Below are 17,477 nucleotides of genomic sequence, written 5' to 3'. Positions count from 1 at the left end.
GCTTCCTCGCTGGGAGTATAGGGTCGCCCCCACGTCTGTCACACGCCTGCCTCGCGTCGTTCCGGCTGCCTGCCTGTGTCCGCTCTGTGTCCCGCGCCCGCCCCGGGTGAAACAGACAGGTGGACACTGGCTCACAGTTGGACGGAGTCACATTCGGAGATGTTCCCTGAAGAGAGTGGGACTGACACATGGAAAAACACAGAACTCCCGTCTGTGTCCCGGCGCGCGGGCCTGGCTCGGCTTTGCTGCTGTGAGCGCTGGCTGGCTGTCACTGGGCAGACTGGGGGAACGCCTCCTTCTCCTTCCCCGCCCCCTGAGGCCTCCCGGCTGGAGACGTCAGGATCCCCCAAGGGGATCAGGCCCCCCAGGGCTCCAGCGCTGCCCCCCCCCCCGTCGCCAAGTGTGTACGCAGGCCCTGCTTCTCGCCCCAGGGCTGCTCTGCTCACCCCTCGCCTTGTCAGCTCATCCGCAGGTGCAAAACCCCCTGACGCAGTTCTGCGCTCTCCACACAGCCAGGACAGTTTGATCTATGTGCAATCAAGCTAAAACAGCGCTCGTGGGGATTCTTCATTCTGTATGTTAATGTCTTTTTTTGCCTTTTATTATTTTCTAAATACAAGAAAAAATATCTCCCTTAGAGCTAGAGAGCCCCAGTCCTCTAAATGTAATAAGTTGTAAATAAAAGGCTAATAAATTAGAGTAGGCAGAAGATGCATCATGAGGGAAGATATACATTTCTATAAATTATGCATCATTCCACACTCCTGTGTGAGCAGTGCAGCGCTACGCCCTCTGGTCTTCCTCCCAGCACCCCCTTCTCCAGTTGCTGCCTCTGCCCCGTCACCTCTCCCTCTGCTCTCCCAGTCTGCCCGGGCGAATTCTCAGAGCATGACCATCCCAGCTTGGTGCGCTCAAAAGACACTATCCAAACAAGTCCCGTCTGTGCATGCAGAAATGTGTCTGTGAATGTAGTGCATGCAGTCCAGTCCACGGTTAGCGTTGGCCTCCATGCCATGGACCATGCCATGGAGATGTTGTCCCTGCCACTCTCCCTGTGCCTCAGCTATTTGCTTTGTGTAGGAGTCCTGATACACTAGCCCAGCAGGATTGAGCACAATTATTAAGGAAGAGCAGGTTGAGGCCTCACAAGCGACCTTGTTAGAAGCTCAGTATCTCTCCTTTCTTTTGGACGGTGGAGTCCAACACAAGGCATGGTGTTGAAACCAGAACTCCGACTTCTTTCAGGAAATATGATTCTGGCATCAGTTCCCTCACGGGTGAGACAGGCCGGATGGCCCCCTCTCCTCTCCTTTACAACGTGCTGTAATTGACATTGGTGTTCCCCAGGATCACCCCTCTGCTGTGGGAGGGAGAACTCGAACCCTCAAGTGCTCTGCACACCTCCTGGGAGCAAACCCTTCCAGGTCTGGCCTCGCCAGTGCAAGACAGACATCGAGGCGTTCAGCAGCTTTGAGTTTCATTTAGTTCTGCAAATAAATAACACCAGGCTGCTTTTTACAACATTGTGAATCTTGAGGTTCGATTTTTTCAAATGAATTCTAAACATTGCCTCTGCACAGGCCAGGAGAAGCAATATTTTGACAAAACAGGACATATCTGCATGGCCTCTGTAATCCTGAAATGCTGTTGACAGAGGATTTGAGTGGTCTCACGAGCCTGATTTCTGAAGCTTGAAGTAATTCTCCTCACCCCGGAGAACTAGAGCTCGGCAATTATTGAACTAAAAGAATCCTGCTGTTTGAAAAAAAAAATCGCCTCACTGAAATAATTTACTTCAGGATTTGTTTGTTTCTCTGCCTGCTGGCAGGGCAGTGCACCTCCAGTCAGAGACATTTGCTGGTTTTGATTTGTTGTTTTTTTTTTGCCATAGTATTAATTCAGGTATTCAGGAGATTAAAAAACTGCGTACGATCCAGTCTAGCATTTGAAAAAAATCCCTTCTCTCTGTATAAGCTGAGCAGAGCCCCGGTGGTTTGAATATGTCAGTGTGCTGCTGCTGAAATTTTCAAACGGGAATGTGATTGAGTGCCCTAGGGGTATGTAGGCTGAGTTTTCAAAGCCTTTTTGTGTGATGCCTCAAAAAAAAAAGCTGGAATGATATTCAAACGATTTCAATTGCAAAAATGCAAAGAGCAGGAGTCTTAGGTGTCGGACTCTGGAATGCAACGGGCTTGTTGACCGTATGAGGCTGCAGCTCGCATGTTAAGTCCCGCGCCATGCTCCCCTGGTCAGTGTGGGGGCGGCGTCTCCTCCTCCTCCCGTCTCTCCCGGTGTCCACTGCCACGGCCCACGCAGAGCCGCACGGAGCAGGGGCCCGGGGGGCCGGTCCCAGCGTGAAGCCCCCTCAGGCAGGGCACGGGACAGCCTCGCTCTTGAAGACCCACTGGATGGTTCAGCCCCGGAGAGGCTTGGTCCGGCCCGTTGGCGCAGCCCGTCGGGCGCAGTCGTGCAGGTGATCGTTCGGCATGGCTACCCGCGCCCGCGGCCCCTCTCGGCGCCGGGCCTGCGTCCCCTGGGTCACAGGGGCTGATTGATAGTGTGTGCAGGCAGCTGGACCTCAGTACGCAAGCGCCTCTGGGTGTGCAGCCTGAGTGGCCCTGTGCACTGTGCTTCACCTTGCAGGAAGACCCTGTGTCAGGCCAGCAGGCCGGTATGGGAGAGCCCGCCGGGTCTGTGTCAGAAAACACTGCTGGAATGAGCTCTAACACGCCTCTGAATTATCTATCTTTCTGAACCAACTTGGGTGTGTAGGCAGCAGTTCCTGCCTGCAGTTGGCAGTGATTGGCACCTTGCCTTTCCACTGAAGAAGCTCAAAGAGCGAGTGACACCGAGGGAAGAAAATGATGGCAGCAGATGGTATTCTTCTGAGGGCTGAGATTCTCTGCTTTAGACACGTGCACACATTTTATGTGAAGGGGCTGTAGAAGCGATCTTTTCTTTCACACGCAATGAGGAAGGGTGTCGATTTTCCCTTCTTTCCTTATTTTTCACGGCACGCAGAGTGTGAGGGCTGAGGAGAAAGGGGTGAACTGCCTCAGCGGGTGACCTTTGACCCCTTCTGTGAGTTCCAGTGGGGCACCCTGAAGCCTCTGGATGTTGCCTCCTGGTTTGTCTTAGGGTCACGTTCCGGCTGGGAGAGAGAAAAATGTTTTAAACATTCCTAAACATTTGAGTCTAACGGAGAAGTAGGCAAGGGAGAGATGTTTCAGGCCTGCGTTAGGGGTATAATTTATTGAACACACTGTCGAGAGTTTATCTAATATTAAAGGCAGTCCTCGCTTTTAATAAGAATGTGTTTTAAATGGAGCATCCGGGATGACTGCGTGTAATCTCTGGATAATTGCTTTAATGACACAGCTCCGGGGCAGCAATTCGGGAGGTGGGCCCTGTCGTTACTGCCTCCGTCAGGGAAGGCCTCTTCTGCAGCAGGAGAAGGAAACTCCAGGAAAAGCCCCGTGTTTCCTGGGACTTTCCCAGAGCCCCACGCAGGCCCACCGGACCTGTCGATGTGCAGCCCTGCGCACTTTGAAACCACAGTCCACACGCCTGCTCCTCCGACACAGAGAACTCATCGACAGGCTCCGTCCTCAGAAGCCGGGCAGTGCCAGCGGCTCCTGGCCTCCTCGCTGTCTCCCTGCATGATTGAGCAAGTGTGACACAGCCGCCCCCGGTCCCAGCTCTGCCCCCTCCTCCTCATTAACGAGGGGCAGCCAAAACACCGCGCACCTCCGCCGCAGCCTCGCCGAGCCCCTCTGGCGCTCAGGAGCCCCGGGCTGTGGAATCATCGAGCAGAGCTGGGCTGTTGTTGTTTTCACGAGAGCTGGCCTGTGTGCAGCCCCTCCCAGCCAGAAGCAGGTCGGGGCGTCGATGAGCCAGAGCCTCTGAGGCCCCTGGCATCGCCGGGCCCCTGTGACACAGAGGTCCGCTGACAGTAGCGGGGAGAGATGCAGCCCTCTGCTCTGTGGCTCAGTGTCATGGAGCCAGAGCTCCGCGTTCTGACGTGCAGAGAGAGGTGTGCCGACACAGACGACAAGACACTCCCTGGTCATTTCATTAGGAGCAGTCCCCTCCCCCCCGAGGAAGCCTGAGGTCCCCTATAGTGCCGCAGGGTTCCTGTGTTGCCCGCCAGCTACCCCGCCTTTCAGAGATGCCCCCGGGCTTGTTCCCCTCCCCAGCCCTGCGCCTCTGACTCCTCCTCTCCCGTTCCGAGCAGGGCTCCACGACCCCAGCCCCTGCCAGGACAAGCCCTGCGGCTTCGGCGCGGCGTGCGTGGTGAGGAACGGGGAGCCGGTGTGCGAGTGCCCGGACGCCTGCCCCAAGGTGCACGACCCCGTGTGCGGCGACGACGAGCACACCTACGGCAGCCAGTGCGAGATGAAGGCCATGGGCTGTGTCCTGCAGAGGGAGATCCGGATCCGGCACAAGGGGCCCTGCGGTGAGTGAGTGACCCCCTCGTCCCCTTCAGACCGCCCTGCGCTGGCACGGTGGGCTGCTGTCTGGGCCGGGCGCGGCGGAGCCCAGCGACAGAACTGTCCGGTGAGCAGGACCGGCACCTGTAGGCCTGCAGCTCCGCGCCTGGCACCTGCTCACCAGCTCACCTGCGCCGCAGTCTCCACACCCTGGCTATACAAAACACACAAGCACTAGACATCCTCAGCGTCTGAAAGACGTGCCTTTTCCCTAAACCAGCCCGCTGTGTCCAGTGTGTCCAGCTGACTCCTAGCACAAACACTCCGTTAAGGAGGTTTTTTTCTAAGTGGGCCGTGAGTCATGGTCATTCAGTTTATCCCCGGAGCCCCAGGCCTTTATTTTCTGTCCCAGCTGGACTTGATGGGCAGTGTTAGACACTGTGACAATGATGCTGAGCAGGAGCCTTAAGGTCCAGGAGCCATTAGAAAAAAGAGGTTGACTTCTGCAGCTGGTTAAACGTGTTTCTGAGGTTGAAATCAGCAGGTGAGAGAGACAAGCACGGCTGACAATGTGGAACCAGGGTACAGAGCCCTGCTGTGCTGCCTTTCAGAGTCTTTCAGAAACCAGGTGCTGCGGTTTGATTTATCACCCAGGGCTGCTGCTCTGGGAGTCCACCTGCGCCTCTTCAGCCCCACGCTCAGGTGAGGCACAGAGTAAGGAGCAGCAACAGCAGGCCTAGCTGCTCAGATGTGGTGGCTGTGTCGCTTGACATTAACCTGGCTTTAGCCTGGCAGAAGGCTTTGATGCTGCGCCTGTGTGAGGTCAGAAAGAAGAGAATTTGTTTTCTTTTCGGTGTCTCCTTTCCTAGTGATGTTGCTGTGTGTTGTTCAAGGCAGGAAGTATAGACACACAAACACAGAGGTGTCCTTGGAATCGATGTTGGGGGCCCGGGGCCCACATCAAGAGATCTTCTTTCTCAACCGGAGGTCGTTTCTCTAGTTCGGTTTCGTGTACACATGTGAAAAGCAGCCAGTGGAGGTGGAGATTAGGCAGCTGTTGGTAAATCAGTGAATTGCTTTTCATGTTGTCGTTACTCCAAAGCCAAGAGGCAAGATATCACTCAAGGGGCTCATTGTAATTCAGTGGCTCTTGCGTGTCCAGTGCTTCATTACCTATCCGAGATACAGGATTCCAGAGCCATTATCCCAGCGTGCAGTAACTCCATCAGCTCCTTCCCATTCTGTTCCACGCGGCTCTGCCGGAAAATAAATGTTTATGGAAATGATACAAGCTCATTGCCGGGCAGATTGAATGTCGGCGCACTGGCTGCAAGATAATGAGGCTGGCAAGCCCTTATTGTGTCTTTGACCCGGCGGGGGCTGCGGTGGGGGTTACAGACGCCACCTGCCCACACGTGGTGAGCGCTGACAGCTTTTCCGAATTACCGGGGTTATTCATTCGTGTGTCGAGCCGACGCCGTGGCAGAAGGCAGCTTGCATTCGAGGCACGATGACAGCGCCGTAGCAGGGGGCGCAGAGCAGAGGTGCTGCACGGAGGAGCCGCTCGGCAGGGCCACGCGAGATCAGCTGTTACAGCCAGCGCGCTGGAGGGCGCTTGACTTCATTAGTGTTCAGTTAGTCGTTTTCCTATCACGTAACCTGCCGCGGCGGCTTCATTCCAGGAAGAGTGAGTGAATCCCAGAGCACAAAGGGAAACTCGGGATCTGTGTGGAGTGACTCGGGAAATGCACGGAAAGACGGGAGAATAAGGGCTGTTCTGGAATCCCCACACAGGAGAACAGTGACCGAATTTGGGGAAACTGGTTCGGGATAGGCGCAGGATTTTTAAAGTCCACAGCAGTGTGGATATGATCACTGTTCCTGAGGCTCATATCGGCAGAAACGAGCCATAAGCCAACGGACCTCAGACCAGCTGGCCGACCCGCCATGACCCTGAAACCCACTCACTACCGGCCCACTCACTGCTGTCCCACTCAACATTCACTGCTGTCCCACTCAACACTCACTGCTGACCCACTCACAGTCACTGCTGACCCACTCACAGTCACTGCTCTCCCACTCACAGTCACTGCTGACCCACTCACACTCACTGCTCTCCCACTCACAGTCACTGCTGACCCACTCACAGTCACTGCTGACCCACTCACAGTCACTGCTGACCCACTCAACACTCACTGCTGACCCACTCACAGTCACTGCTGTCCCACTCACACTCACTGCTGTCCCACTCACACTCACTGCTGACCCACTCACAGTCACTGCTGACCCACTCACACTCACTGCTGACCCACTCACAGTCACTGCTGACCCACTCACAGTCACTGCTGTCCCACTCACAGTCACTGCTGACCCACTCACAGTCACTGCTGACCCACTCACAGTCACTGCTCTCCCACTCACAGTCACTGCTGACCCACTCACACTCACTGCTCTCCCACTCACACTCACTGCTCTCCCACTCACAGTCACTGCTGACCCACTCACAGTCACTGCTGTCCCACTCACAGTCACTGCTGACCCACTCACACTCACTGCTCTCCCACTCACAGTCACTGCTGACCCACTCACAGTCACTGCTGTCCCACTCACAGTCACTGCTGACCCACTCACAGTCACTGCTGTCCCACTCACAGTCACTGCTCTCCCACTCACAGTCACTGCTGACCCACTCACAGTCACTGCTGACCCACTCACAGTCACTGCTGTCCCACTCACTGCTGACCCACTCACACTCACTGCTGACCCACTCACAGTCACTGCTGTCCCACTCACTGCTGACCCACTCACATTCACTGCTGACCCACTCACAGTCACTGCTGTCCCACTCACACTCACTGCTGACCCACTCACAGTCACTGCTCTCCCACTCACAGTCACTGCTGACCCACTCACAGTCACTGCTGTCCCACTCACAGTCACTGCTGTCCCACTCACACTCACTGCTGACCCACTCACAGTCACTGCTGACCCACTCACTGCTGTGCCGAGACTGAGTGGCTGAGTCTGCTGCTCAGCTGATCTTTCATTAAGCAGCGCTATCTGTGACCAGCATCAGCTCCCATTGAAATGAGAGGCTTAGAGAGAGAAGAATATTAAATCATTGTGTGATTATAATTTTTCCTGTTTTTTTCCCCTGTGCTTGAGAAAAGTGTTCATAAAAGCCACTTATCTTTACAGCTCAGGTGGCTGCTGGTGTCGATACGACAGACATTTTTTTTATTACTGTTATTTTTTCATTATTTTTTATATTGTTCTAATGGTGAATGACCTTGTCATGGTGCCTTGATATGTCTGTGGAGCTAATACAGCTAATAAAGCTGGGAAGAATGTCACCAGTTCTGAGAGGCCATTCATAGATGTGTACAGAGGGAGAGGAGAGAGGAGAGGAGAGAGGAGAGGAGAGAGGAGAGGAGAGGAAAGGAGAGAGGAGGTCAGGGAAGACAAGAGGAAAGGAGAGATGAGGAGAGAGGAGGAGGAAGAGGTGAGAGGAAAGAGGAGAGGAGGGAGGAGGTGAGAGAAGACAAGAGGAGAGCAGAGGGGGGAGAGGAGAGACAAGAAGTGAAGGGAGAGGAGAGGGAGGAGAACTCTCACAGGTGCTGGAAATGATATTTTGGTGGAAATGTAGGTCACCCATGGGAGAGAGATGGTGTGAGAGAGAAGGAGAGAGGGGAAGAGGAAAGGGGAGAGGGGAGGGAGGTAAGAGAACGAGAGGGAGAGAAAAGGAAAGGAGAGAGGGAAACCGAGAGGAGAGAGGGAGAGGGAGAGAACTATTTTCTTCCTAGCAACAGAAATGAAAGTGCTGCAACAAAAACAAAACCAATGAAAGACAGTTTGTCTGAGTCTCCCATGGATGCAGCTCACCAGGCAAGAACGAATGAGCCTCCTCAGCCTCTAGCAGAGATGATGGAGCACTTGCTCCGGGCGGCCAGCAGGGAGAAGAGGCGGACGCCTCGGATTTGGGGTGGCTTTTAAATCAACCGCTTGCTCTGAGTCTGCACTTGCGTGGGCCCTGAGGCACACAGCTGGCATTTCGGAAGAGGAACTACCTGCGTGTACATATGAGGAGCAGTAGGGAGCAGCAGGGCTCAGTGTACAGGACTGTGTGTGCGACGCGGTCACTTATATAGTCTGTGCAAGAAAGCAGCTAAGAGTTTGTGTGTAGGTGTCCAGTGGCTTCACTGTGATTATCTGCTCTGTATCTGCTACACTGTGCCCAGGCTGGTGCTATTGTTGCTTCGTTGTCTGGTTTCACCATGGAATGCAGTAGCATAGGAGTATTTCTAGCGCAGTTTATTTGCATTTCCTCAGGCCTCAGAAACAGCATTGAATTAAAGTGTGACGTTGTTAACTCCACCTCCTGAGTGACTTCAGGAAAAAGTCTCTTCCAAAAATTCAGAAGTCATTCAGTTTGAGAAAAGCAGATGAATCCTGTAGGGAGCTGTGCTGGGTGTTGACGTGTGTGCCTCTCAGATTTAGTTTCCTGCACAGCAGCTTTCCTTTCCCTTTGGGCGGGAGGCTGCGTCTGATGTTGTGTGCTGATGCCCCCGCACTGGTCTGAAGGGCTGAAAGGCAGAGCTGGCAGGGCGGCGGGGCTTGGTTTCCAGCGAGCCTGCTGGGAATCGGCTGACGCCGGGGGCCGGCGTGGCGTTCAGATCCTTGACGAAGAAGCTGGGTGCTACTGTGAGAATGAACGCCCTGACCCTGCGAGACCTTTGGCCAGCCGCGGCGCAGGAAGGGTGACCTCGTTCCGGGATCTACTGCCCATCCCTCTAATTGGCCCCTGCGTGCTGTCATAGCGAGGACAGAGCAGCTTGCCTGCAGTGGGAGATTGGGTGGGGGGGCACTCAAGGCATTTGGGGTCCCCTCTGTGACTTTGTTTGCTGTTCCATAGATGTTTCGGGGTGGGGGCAAACACCCCTTTGAGGTGCTGGAAGGCTCCCTGCATTTTTGTAGGCCGCTCGTGGTCTTCTCACGGCTGGCCCCCGGCTGTCGGCCCCGGGTCCGAGCGCTGGCCAGAGCCCCGCCCCGCCCTCTCACGCCCGCTGCTCTCCCTCCCTCCCCGCAGAGCCCTGCAGCAGCTGCCGCTTCGGCGCCATCTGCGACACGGAGACGGGCCGCTGCGTGTGCCCGACGGAGTGCGTGGCGTCCCACCAGCCCGTGTGCGGCACCGACGGCGCGACCTACGCCAACGAGTGCGAGCTGCACGTGCAGGCGTGCACGCAGCAGAAGGACCTGCGGGTGGCGGCGCAGGGGGAGTGCAGTGAGTGCCGCGCCTGTCTGAAGACCCCCACATGCCCCCAGGGGCGTGGGGCGGCAGTCTGACCGCCGGCACGTCTCGGGACACTGCACCGTACACCCGTCGTCTCGGTCGGGAGCGCAGGAACATGGGTAACGAGAGGTGGCGCTCCTGAAACCGCAGCTCGCTAAAGGTTTTCTCTTGCAAACGTGGAACATTTGTTGTTTCGCTGTTTCAAAATAACAAAACATGGAGAATAGATTCAGATTCGTGCAGCTGTCAGATTCCCCCTGGATCTTGTAAGACAGACAGTGTGGGTGTCTGGACGCCAGGGCCCCTGGTGGTTTGCCCCAGGGCTGTGCCTGATCAGATACACAAGTAGACAGGAAGTGAGGTCCCCCCCAGGCAGCGGACGTTAGATCATCTGTGCTTCCTGCTAACGCCGGTGCCCGTGTCCTGGCAGAGACCTGTGGGGACGGCGTGTGCTCCTGGGGCGCCATGTGCGTGAGGAACCAGTGTGTGTGCCCCAGCTGCGCGGGTCAGCCCGGCGCCCCGGTGTGCGGCAGTGATGGGGTCACCTACGACAGCGCCTGCGACCTGCGGGCTGCCTCCTGCCACCTGCGGAAGAAAATAGACATCGCCAGGACGGGCCCCTGCGATGAAGGTAGGGCTTGCCATGATTTTACCATGATTTCACTGTGCTGTACCACACCTCTCTGTGCTTTATACTAATTTTACCATGGTTTCACTGTACTCTACAATGTAGTTACCATGGTATATTACAGAATGCTTGTAATATTTCTTACAGTGTCAAAGCTGGTCACATGCCTGTCAAACACAACAGGCTGTGTAATTAGATGCTTCTCTCATTAATACCCTCACAGCAGGTGTCTGTAAAATGTTATCAGCACCAGACGAAAGCTGTTACCGTAATTTACTTCAGTTTTGCTCACGAGGCTGCATTGCAGCTCTCGAAAATGACATTTCTAACCTCCCACTGCTGTACTCAGCCACAGGAACAATCCTGCCTGACTCACAGAGAGCCGGGTTCTCAGCACATTTCGCACAGGGCAGGCGAGCCTTCTTGTGACTGGAGCCCAAACTTTGCCATCAGCGTAGCTGGCTTGCTGGAGCGAGGACAGATGGCCCATCAGTGGCAAAAAGGCACACGCCGCCGATGCAAAAACCCGTGAAGTTATGTTTAAAGAGTTTTAAAAATGAATAAAGAAAGTCTAAAAAATGAAAATGACCGTGGGACAGAACTGAAGAGAGGTGAATCGATTGTCCTCGCCTGGCTTGCTTTGCACAAGCTCTGCCCGTGGGGCTGGAAACAACCTCATTTGTTAAAGCAATGTCACCCCGGTCTGAGAAGGAAGTCATGCTAGTATCACTCAGCACTGTCAGCTCTGATTTAGGATAAACACCAAAATTGCCCAGTTCTCAGCTCAGGCATGAATTACTTTCGAGCACAGCCTGAAAAATCAGGTTCTCCTGGGCTTATAAAAACTGGTGCAGGCTGTGCTGAGAAGCCATGATCCTTTTTCGCGCCCGTATGAAAGTAAGCATTTTGTGTCCACCTGTTGCTCGTCCGTGGGGGAGCTGATAGCGCGGGGGAGACACTCCACCCCCTGGCCGCGCCTTACTGCAGTCTGAGTTACTGTGCCCGGAGGGGGTCCTGGGGTTGTCGTCCTGCTGTTCGCCTCTCTGATTTGACTCACAGCCAAGGTATCATCTTGCTCCAAGACAGTGTGTCTTGTCTTTCGCCCAGCGGGGTGCGTGGGAAAATGTGGTCTGCCCAGACGGACTCAGGGCGGGTGGTTGTGTAAATTAAATAAACAAGGTAAAATATGAGTGAGAAAGTCAGTCCTGCCACTGATTAAACTAGCAGGCAAATTTATAAAAGGCTAAATAATGAAACAGCCCATTAGCTAAGGAATGTCTAATGCTGTCACATGGCTTTGTTCCTGGTACAGCAAAGTTACAGAATAAATGAGCTACTCCTACAACACAAATATCCATTTATTTACAAAACGTACAGAGTGTGAGTACCTGGGCTCAGCCGTTTACAGACCTGAGGCTAAGCCCAACGCTGTCCAGATGACACATACGGCATCAGGGAGACTGGCTGGCAAAGAGCACCACATGAAACACTGCATGTCCACTGCTATAAGAGCACAGTCATTTTTTCTTAATTTAAAGTCGGTCTCTTCAGTTCTAAGACCCAAAGTGGAGACCTCCCTGAGTGGCCTGGTCACTTTCCACGGTCACATGACCCGCCGCAGGTGCACCCTTCCTGGAGCCTAACATCACATGTGACCTGGAACTCCATCGCCCCCAGCAGTGCTTGCCGGTTATACAGCAGCTCATATGGGTATCTTTACCCGTATCTCCCCAGGACATGTAACAGTATGATACAGTACATCCTTTCCCCCTCTGTAAGCACATACCTGTAAAAGATAGGAGAGGAGAGGTGAGAGGAGAGAGGAAAGAGGAGAGGAGGTGAGAGGAGAGGAGAGAGGAGGTGAGAGGAAAGGAGAGAGGAGGTCAGGGAAGACAAGAGGAAAGGAGAGGTGAGGTGAGGTGAGAGATCAGGCCTGACTTGTTTTGCAGAAGCTTGGGGTGAGGGACTTTCTTGTTGTGATATAGGCCCCATCAGTGCTGTGGAATAGTCTTTAGTAATATGCTGGCACCTGTAAATGGGGGGATTAGGACAAGTAAAATCGAATTTCAATTAGCTCTGTAAAATGAAGTGAGAAGACCTTATCTCACACAGAGCCTGGTGGCTGTCGAGTATGAAACAATCCATAACACTTTTTGATTCATCAAGATCTGTTAGATACAACACTCATCGATTACTAAACTACACAGTCTGCTGAAATCTGTTATTATACTGTAATAATAATGTGCCCCATATCCTCTCTCTTATCCTTCTGTAAAGAACAAAAGCGCAAGGAAAGTAAGACATAATTTCACAAGATGCAGTTTAATCCTTGCTGGGTTTTTTTTAATTCCTCATTGGTTAAATTTCGCATGCACTTCCCCGACAAGGAGCGAGGGAGTCAGATAGCGCAGGCGATTCATTTTCGGTCCGCTTCTGCAGAATTTAAAAACTACGTTCATTAGTCACAAGGAGAAATGGGCCTTTTTTTTTTCTCTTTTATTTAGCAGTAATGAAAAATGACAGTGTTCCAATTGGTGGCCGTGTGGGGAAATTTATCACCTGTTTAATTTCACACTTGGGTAGGCTGAACTTCACGTTCTTCGTAGACACTGACAAAGCGCTCCCTGTTTGTGCTGTATCACCGACGGGGCCGAGCTGCTTAATTGAGAGCCTGATTAGTAAATTGGATTAGTCTGTGCAGGGAAGGTAGCGACAACAGCCGCGGCTCAGACGCCGGGTCGAAGACGCCGCGGGGATGGCGTGGCCCTGAGCCGCTCGCCGTTCGCCGCTCGCTGCTCGCCCCGCCCGGCCGGCGTCAACGCCAGCGAGGGCACGCCGCCGCCAGCTGCAGCAGATGTGCGCTGGAAGTGTGGGCGGGGGGCAGGATCCCCCACACCAGGAGAGCGAGAGGAGAGGGGGGGGGCGACAGTCGGGGCGTTGCAATCCATCACCGCGCTCCCCGTCTGGACGAGAAGCTCAGCCATTTCTCTTCCCCCGGCGACACTTGATTTGGTCTGCATGGGATCACATTCCTCACGCCGGCCACGGCTGGCGTGATCCAAACCAGAACGGGAGGAGGGACGCCCAGGGCGGGCAGGGACGCGGCAGGAATAAAGTGTGAAGAAGGAATGCTTGGGATACAGAGCGCCCGAGCGCCGCGGCGGGATCGGCGGTTTTCTCTGCGGGGGGGGCGCGGGGTCTGGAACAGTGATACTGTTGAAGCACATGCCTCAGGACCCTGCAGCCATCACGCAGCGAAGAGAAGCTTCTACATGGGGCTCCTCTTATTCAGAGCTGATGTCCCAGCACTCTCACAAGTCACCGGCCCAGGCAGACTTGGTAGGCGCCCCCGGGACCTGGCCTGGGAATGAGCCTGCTTCCCAGCTTGGGGGACGGGTGGGGAAAGGGTGGTGCTCACTTTGACACCGGAGAGGTCACCCCCACAGGAAGGGCAGGGAGAGAGCTGCAGGGTGCCCCGTACTGTGTCTCTCGGTGCCCACGCTAAGGAATCCCATTTAGGGAATATGATTTAAAAACCCGGAGTTCTTCTTATCTTATTTTCCGCAGTGCAGCTTGCCTGGTGAACCGAGGCTTGGACATCAGCAGTCTTGGTTCTGCGTAGGCTGGCTGGCAGTTTTAGAGCTGAGGGCGCTGCAGTTCCCCTCACAGTGTTACCGGTGCCTGGGATTCGTCGTTGTTCCTAACAGGCAATTCAGTCCACAAGCAGAGGCTGATTGCTCTCACTTTCTTGCCACTCTGTTAATGCTGTGTTCAGTGACGTTTGCAGCTGGATGACAGTGGGATCTTGCTTCAGTCGTGTAGGCAGGCCTGCACAAGGGAGATTTGGATCCTGCTCAGCTGCAGGTTATACATCGTTCCCCCAGCTGCTGGGGCCATCAGCACTGGGTTCATTTTGTCACTACAGCCGTTGCAGGGTGTAGCTTCTCGGCCCCCGAGCCCAGGGGAGGGTGTCGTGGGGGCGGAGGGCCCCCAGAGAACGATGGGGGGGCATAGCGCCGCGAGTGCCGGTGGCAGCCGCAGTCTCACTTCATCAGGACAGCTGGCAGACCCCCCTTCAGGAATCGCTTACAGAGACACGATCCAAATCAGCTTTCGTCTGCATGCTTTCCTCTCAGGCGCCGAGCCTCTTCATGTCTGCAGGGTGCCAGTTTATCTCTTCGATTATTTTCATTCAGGCTTTCATGGTGAAACATCAGAGCTTCACCTTTACTGGCGTGGCGAGGGACTTCCTGCCTCGCTGTGTGATTTAAAGGAACAGCCACGTTCGCTGTCCCCTGTGGCTCCCCTGAAACCTGCGCTGTGCTGCCGGGACAGTGAAGCACCTGTGTTGTTGTGAGTGGTGCACAGCCCTGTGGCGGTCTCATCATGTCCCTCGCTCAGTTGTGTGGAGCTGTCACGCCTAGACCCCAAGACACTGCAGCCAGCTCGGGGTCCCCAGGCAATCAGATCCCCCACTCTGTCATTGTCACTGTTGTACCTCCTAATGAAATGCATCTCATCCGGCGCTTTCTAGAATTTAACGTTTTGTTTTTCGAGATCCTTTTTAAAAGACAGCAAGCCTGAGCCATTGTGCGCCACCTCTATCTTACCTTTTCAGGCTTCTCACTAGCCAGGTGCAGTCCACTTTCTGCTCCTGAAGGGAGGTGTTTTGCAGACAGCTGTAGGAGCCAGATATTTGCCTTTGCTGAACTTTAAGCAGAAGTAAAGCCTTGTGTTTGACGGAGTGACAGCTGTCAGACTAGTTTGTAACTCAGCGTTGCAGCAGGAGCACAGAAGGTGTTAACCACAGGCAGGGAGGCATTGCCTGCTTCCCCTTGCTCCTCCTCATTCCAACAGCTCAGCAGCTCCTCTGGGTCATATCCTGTTCTGTCGCTCTTCAGTCACAACTCCGCTTCCAGACTTTTGGCCTGTTCTGTACACCAGCTGGAATGAGACTTATGCAATACTTCGTGAAAGTTTCGCTTGAATCTTAATGAGCCTCCTACAGAACAAGACCGTGGAATATGGGTGCTCTGTGTCATCCCATCCCCCTTTTACAGATTCATTTTTAATATTCAGGTTGCTGTGGGTGTTTTCTTCACCCCCTTGTGACATCATTATGGCGATCCTGGATTTCATATCCCCTCGCAGTGCTCCGTGCTTGGGGATTCTGCTGTAGGGCGCCTCAGGATTGTTTTCGCAGATGTGCTAATGAGGCGGCAGCCATATTTTCAGTCGGAAGAAACAAGCTGCTGCAGAGGGGGACACAGGCGGTAGAGATGGACTCCGCCCTCAGCCTGGGAAGATGGCTCTGCAGCAGCAGCACAGGCTGATCCTTCCCCTTCACCAGGGCCAGTCTGGGGAGACTTTCTCTCTCTCTTTCTGTTTGTCCCTCTATCACTTTAGACACCTTTAGTGTGGCAGGGCTGGTGTGGGTATATCATGCACTAGAACATCTCAAATATCCCACCCTATGCTAAAAACCGTTGATGAATGATTGTAGGCATCACAAGCAGTGTGGATGACGCTTGAGCTGCTGAATAATTGTTTCAGGTAAACAGTGCAGATCCATTTGTCAGGACGGTGTCAGTGTATTTTCGTGCAGTCTGAGACCTCGTTGTCAGGAAAACAGCCAGGGAGGAATGGAATACAATTTTCTCCTATTCTCTCCTGTAGATTAAAGACTTCAATGGGATACAATTGTGATTTATTTTTCTTCTGGGGGAGATCAATAAAAGTGACAGTTTGCGCTGCCATGACTCAGGCGTCCTGCTGCTGCATGGATCCTCGTTGGTCCTGGGTGAGATTAAATCCCGGATTAGATCAAGCCTTCCGCCTGTTCCGCCTACGAATGACAGAGCCAGTACTCGCTGGCGTGGTCGAGGTCTGTGACCCATGCCGGGCGGGCGGGGCGTCGACAGGAAGCAGCACTCAGCTCACGGCCCCTTTCTTCCTGTCTGTGCGTCTGTCTGTCCAGAGTGCGGCTCCTCCGGCGGCTCGGGTTCGGGAGAGGACAGCGCCTGCGAACAGGAGCGCTGTAAGAAGTTTGGAGGCTCCTGGGACGAGGACGCGGAGGACGACCGCTGTGTGTGCGACTTCACCTGCCAGAGCGTACCGCGGAGCCAGGTGGGGGCGCCAGAGAGCCGGAGAGCAGAGGGAATCTGCTGATTAGTTGATGAGCATCGTCAGGCTCTGTAGCATCGTTAGCGGCCTTCCACACACCTGCCTGTCACAACTGAGGCTACTCATTAATAAAGACAACAGGCCACTTAATTCTGAAACTCGTGGTCGATCTGTGGAAGTCAGTTTGCTGTAATGATCAGGAATTAAAACTAATCCCTCTGGCTGGGCCTCTCCTGTCGAGGACAGGGGGCCAGAGTCTGGAAACAGAAGAGCTCTGAATGGGTTGTGCTGAATTCGTTTTTATCCACTCCTGGAAGCTACAGCTGCCCTTTCACTACAGCAGTAGTCGTTCCCGAAATGTCGAGTAACTTCTCTGGTACCCATTTGCCTGTCTACAAGGGACTAATATATTGAAAACTATAAATATTTCACCTTTTTTAGAACTGTAGAACTTAGAACCTAAACTTTACACAGAGCCACTTCTTGTTCTGTCTTGGGGTGCAGCCCTATTTGAGTCGTTTCTGGCCGCGGGGGGGTCGGGTGTTCGGGAGGGCGGAGGCCCACAGCCATGCTTAGCGGTCCCATGTGTTTGACCCCCTGGCGCAGGTGTGTGGGACGGACGGCCGCACCTACAGCAGCGAGTGCGAGCTGAAGAAGACCCGCTGCGAGAAGCAGGCCCACGTTGAGATCCACAGCCAGGGGCCCTGTGCAGGTAAGGGCCGCGGAGCCTGGTATCTGGAGCCGCCGCCAGTGACTGGGGAGAGGAGCCCCTGCGGGCAGCGGGACCTCGGTGTGATGGCTGGGCGGGCGCTGGCTGGCGCTGGCTGGCGCGCGGCTCTCTGATGTGACTGGGGCCTGGCTGCAGCAGTCAGGTTAGGAAGGGGAGGGGGTTTTAACCACACGCTGGGGGTGTGGGGGTGTCAGGTGGGAGTGGCCCTGCTGCACGCCGCAGAGGAGCTGGGCTCCGGGTCGTTCGGGCCGGGCTGGGCACCCGGGTCTCCGGCAG

At 54.4% G+C, this 17,477-nt stretch overlaps 1 protein-coding gene across 17 annotated transcripts in view; it reads left to right on the top strand.

The window, feature by feature from the left end:
- agrn (agrin) overlaps positions 1 to 17,477 on the top strand; it is a 165,370-nt gene that overhangs the window by 110,929 nt on the left and 36,964 nt on the right. For all 17 annotated transcript variants that reach the window (XM_069183835.1, XM_069183838.1, XM_069183836.1 and 14 more), the window contains 5 exons: positions 4,235 to 4,456; positions 9,517 to 9,711; positions 10,151 to 10,351; positions 16,326 to 16,474; positions 17,078 to 17,183. In XM_069183835.1, the coding sequence (XP_069039936.1) occupies positions 4,235 to 4,456; positions 9,517 to 9,711; positions 10,151 to 10,351; positions 16,326 to 16,474; positions 17,078 to 17,183 (873 nt within the window). The remainder of the gene's footprint in view (positions 1 to 4,234; positions 4,457 to 9,516; positions 9,712 to 10,150; positions 10,352 to 16,325; positions 16,475 to 17,077; positions 17,184 to 17,477) is intronic.

Source organism: Lepisosteus oculatus, chromosome 25 (assembly GCF_040954835.1).
Source record: "Lepisosteus oculatus isolate fLepOcu1 chromosome 25, fLepOcu1.hap2, whole genome shotgun sequence".
In the NCBI taxonomy this organism is placed as follows: domain Eukaryota; kingdom Metazoa; phylum Chordata; class Actinopteri; order Semionotiformes; family Lepisosteidae; genus Lepisosteus; species Lepisosteus oculatus.
This window is presented reverse-complemented; position numbering and strand designations above follow the sequence as displayed.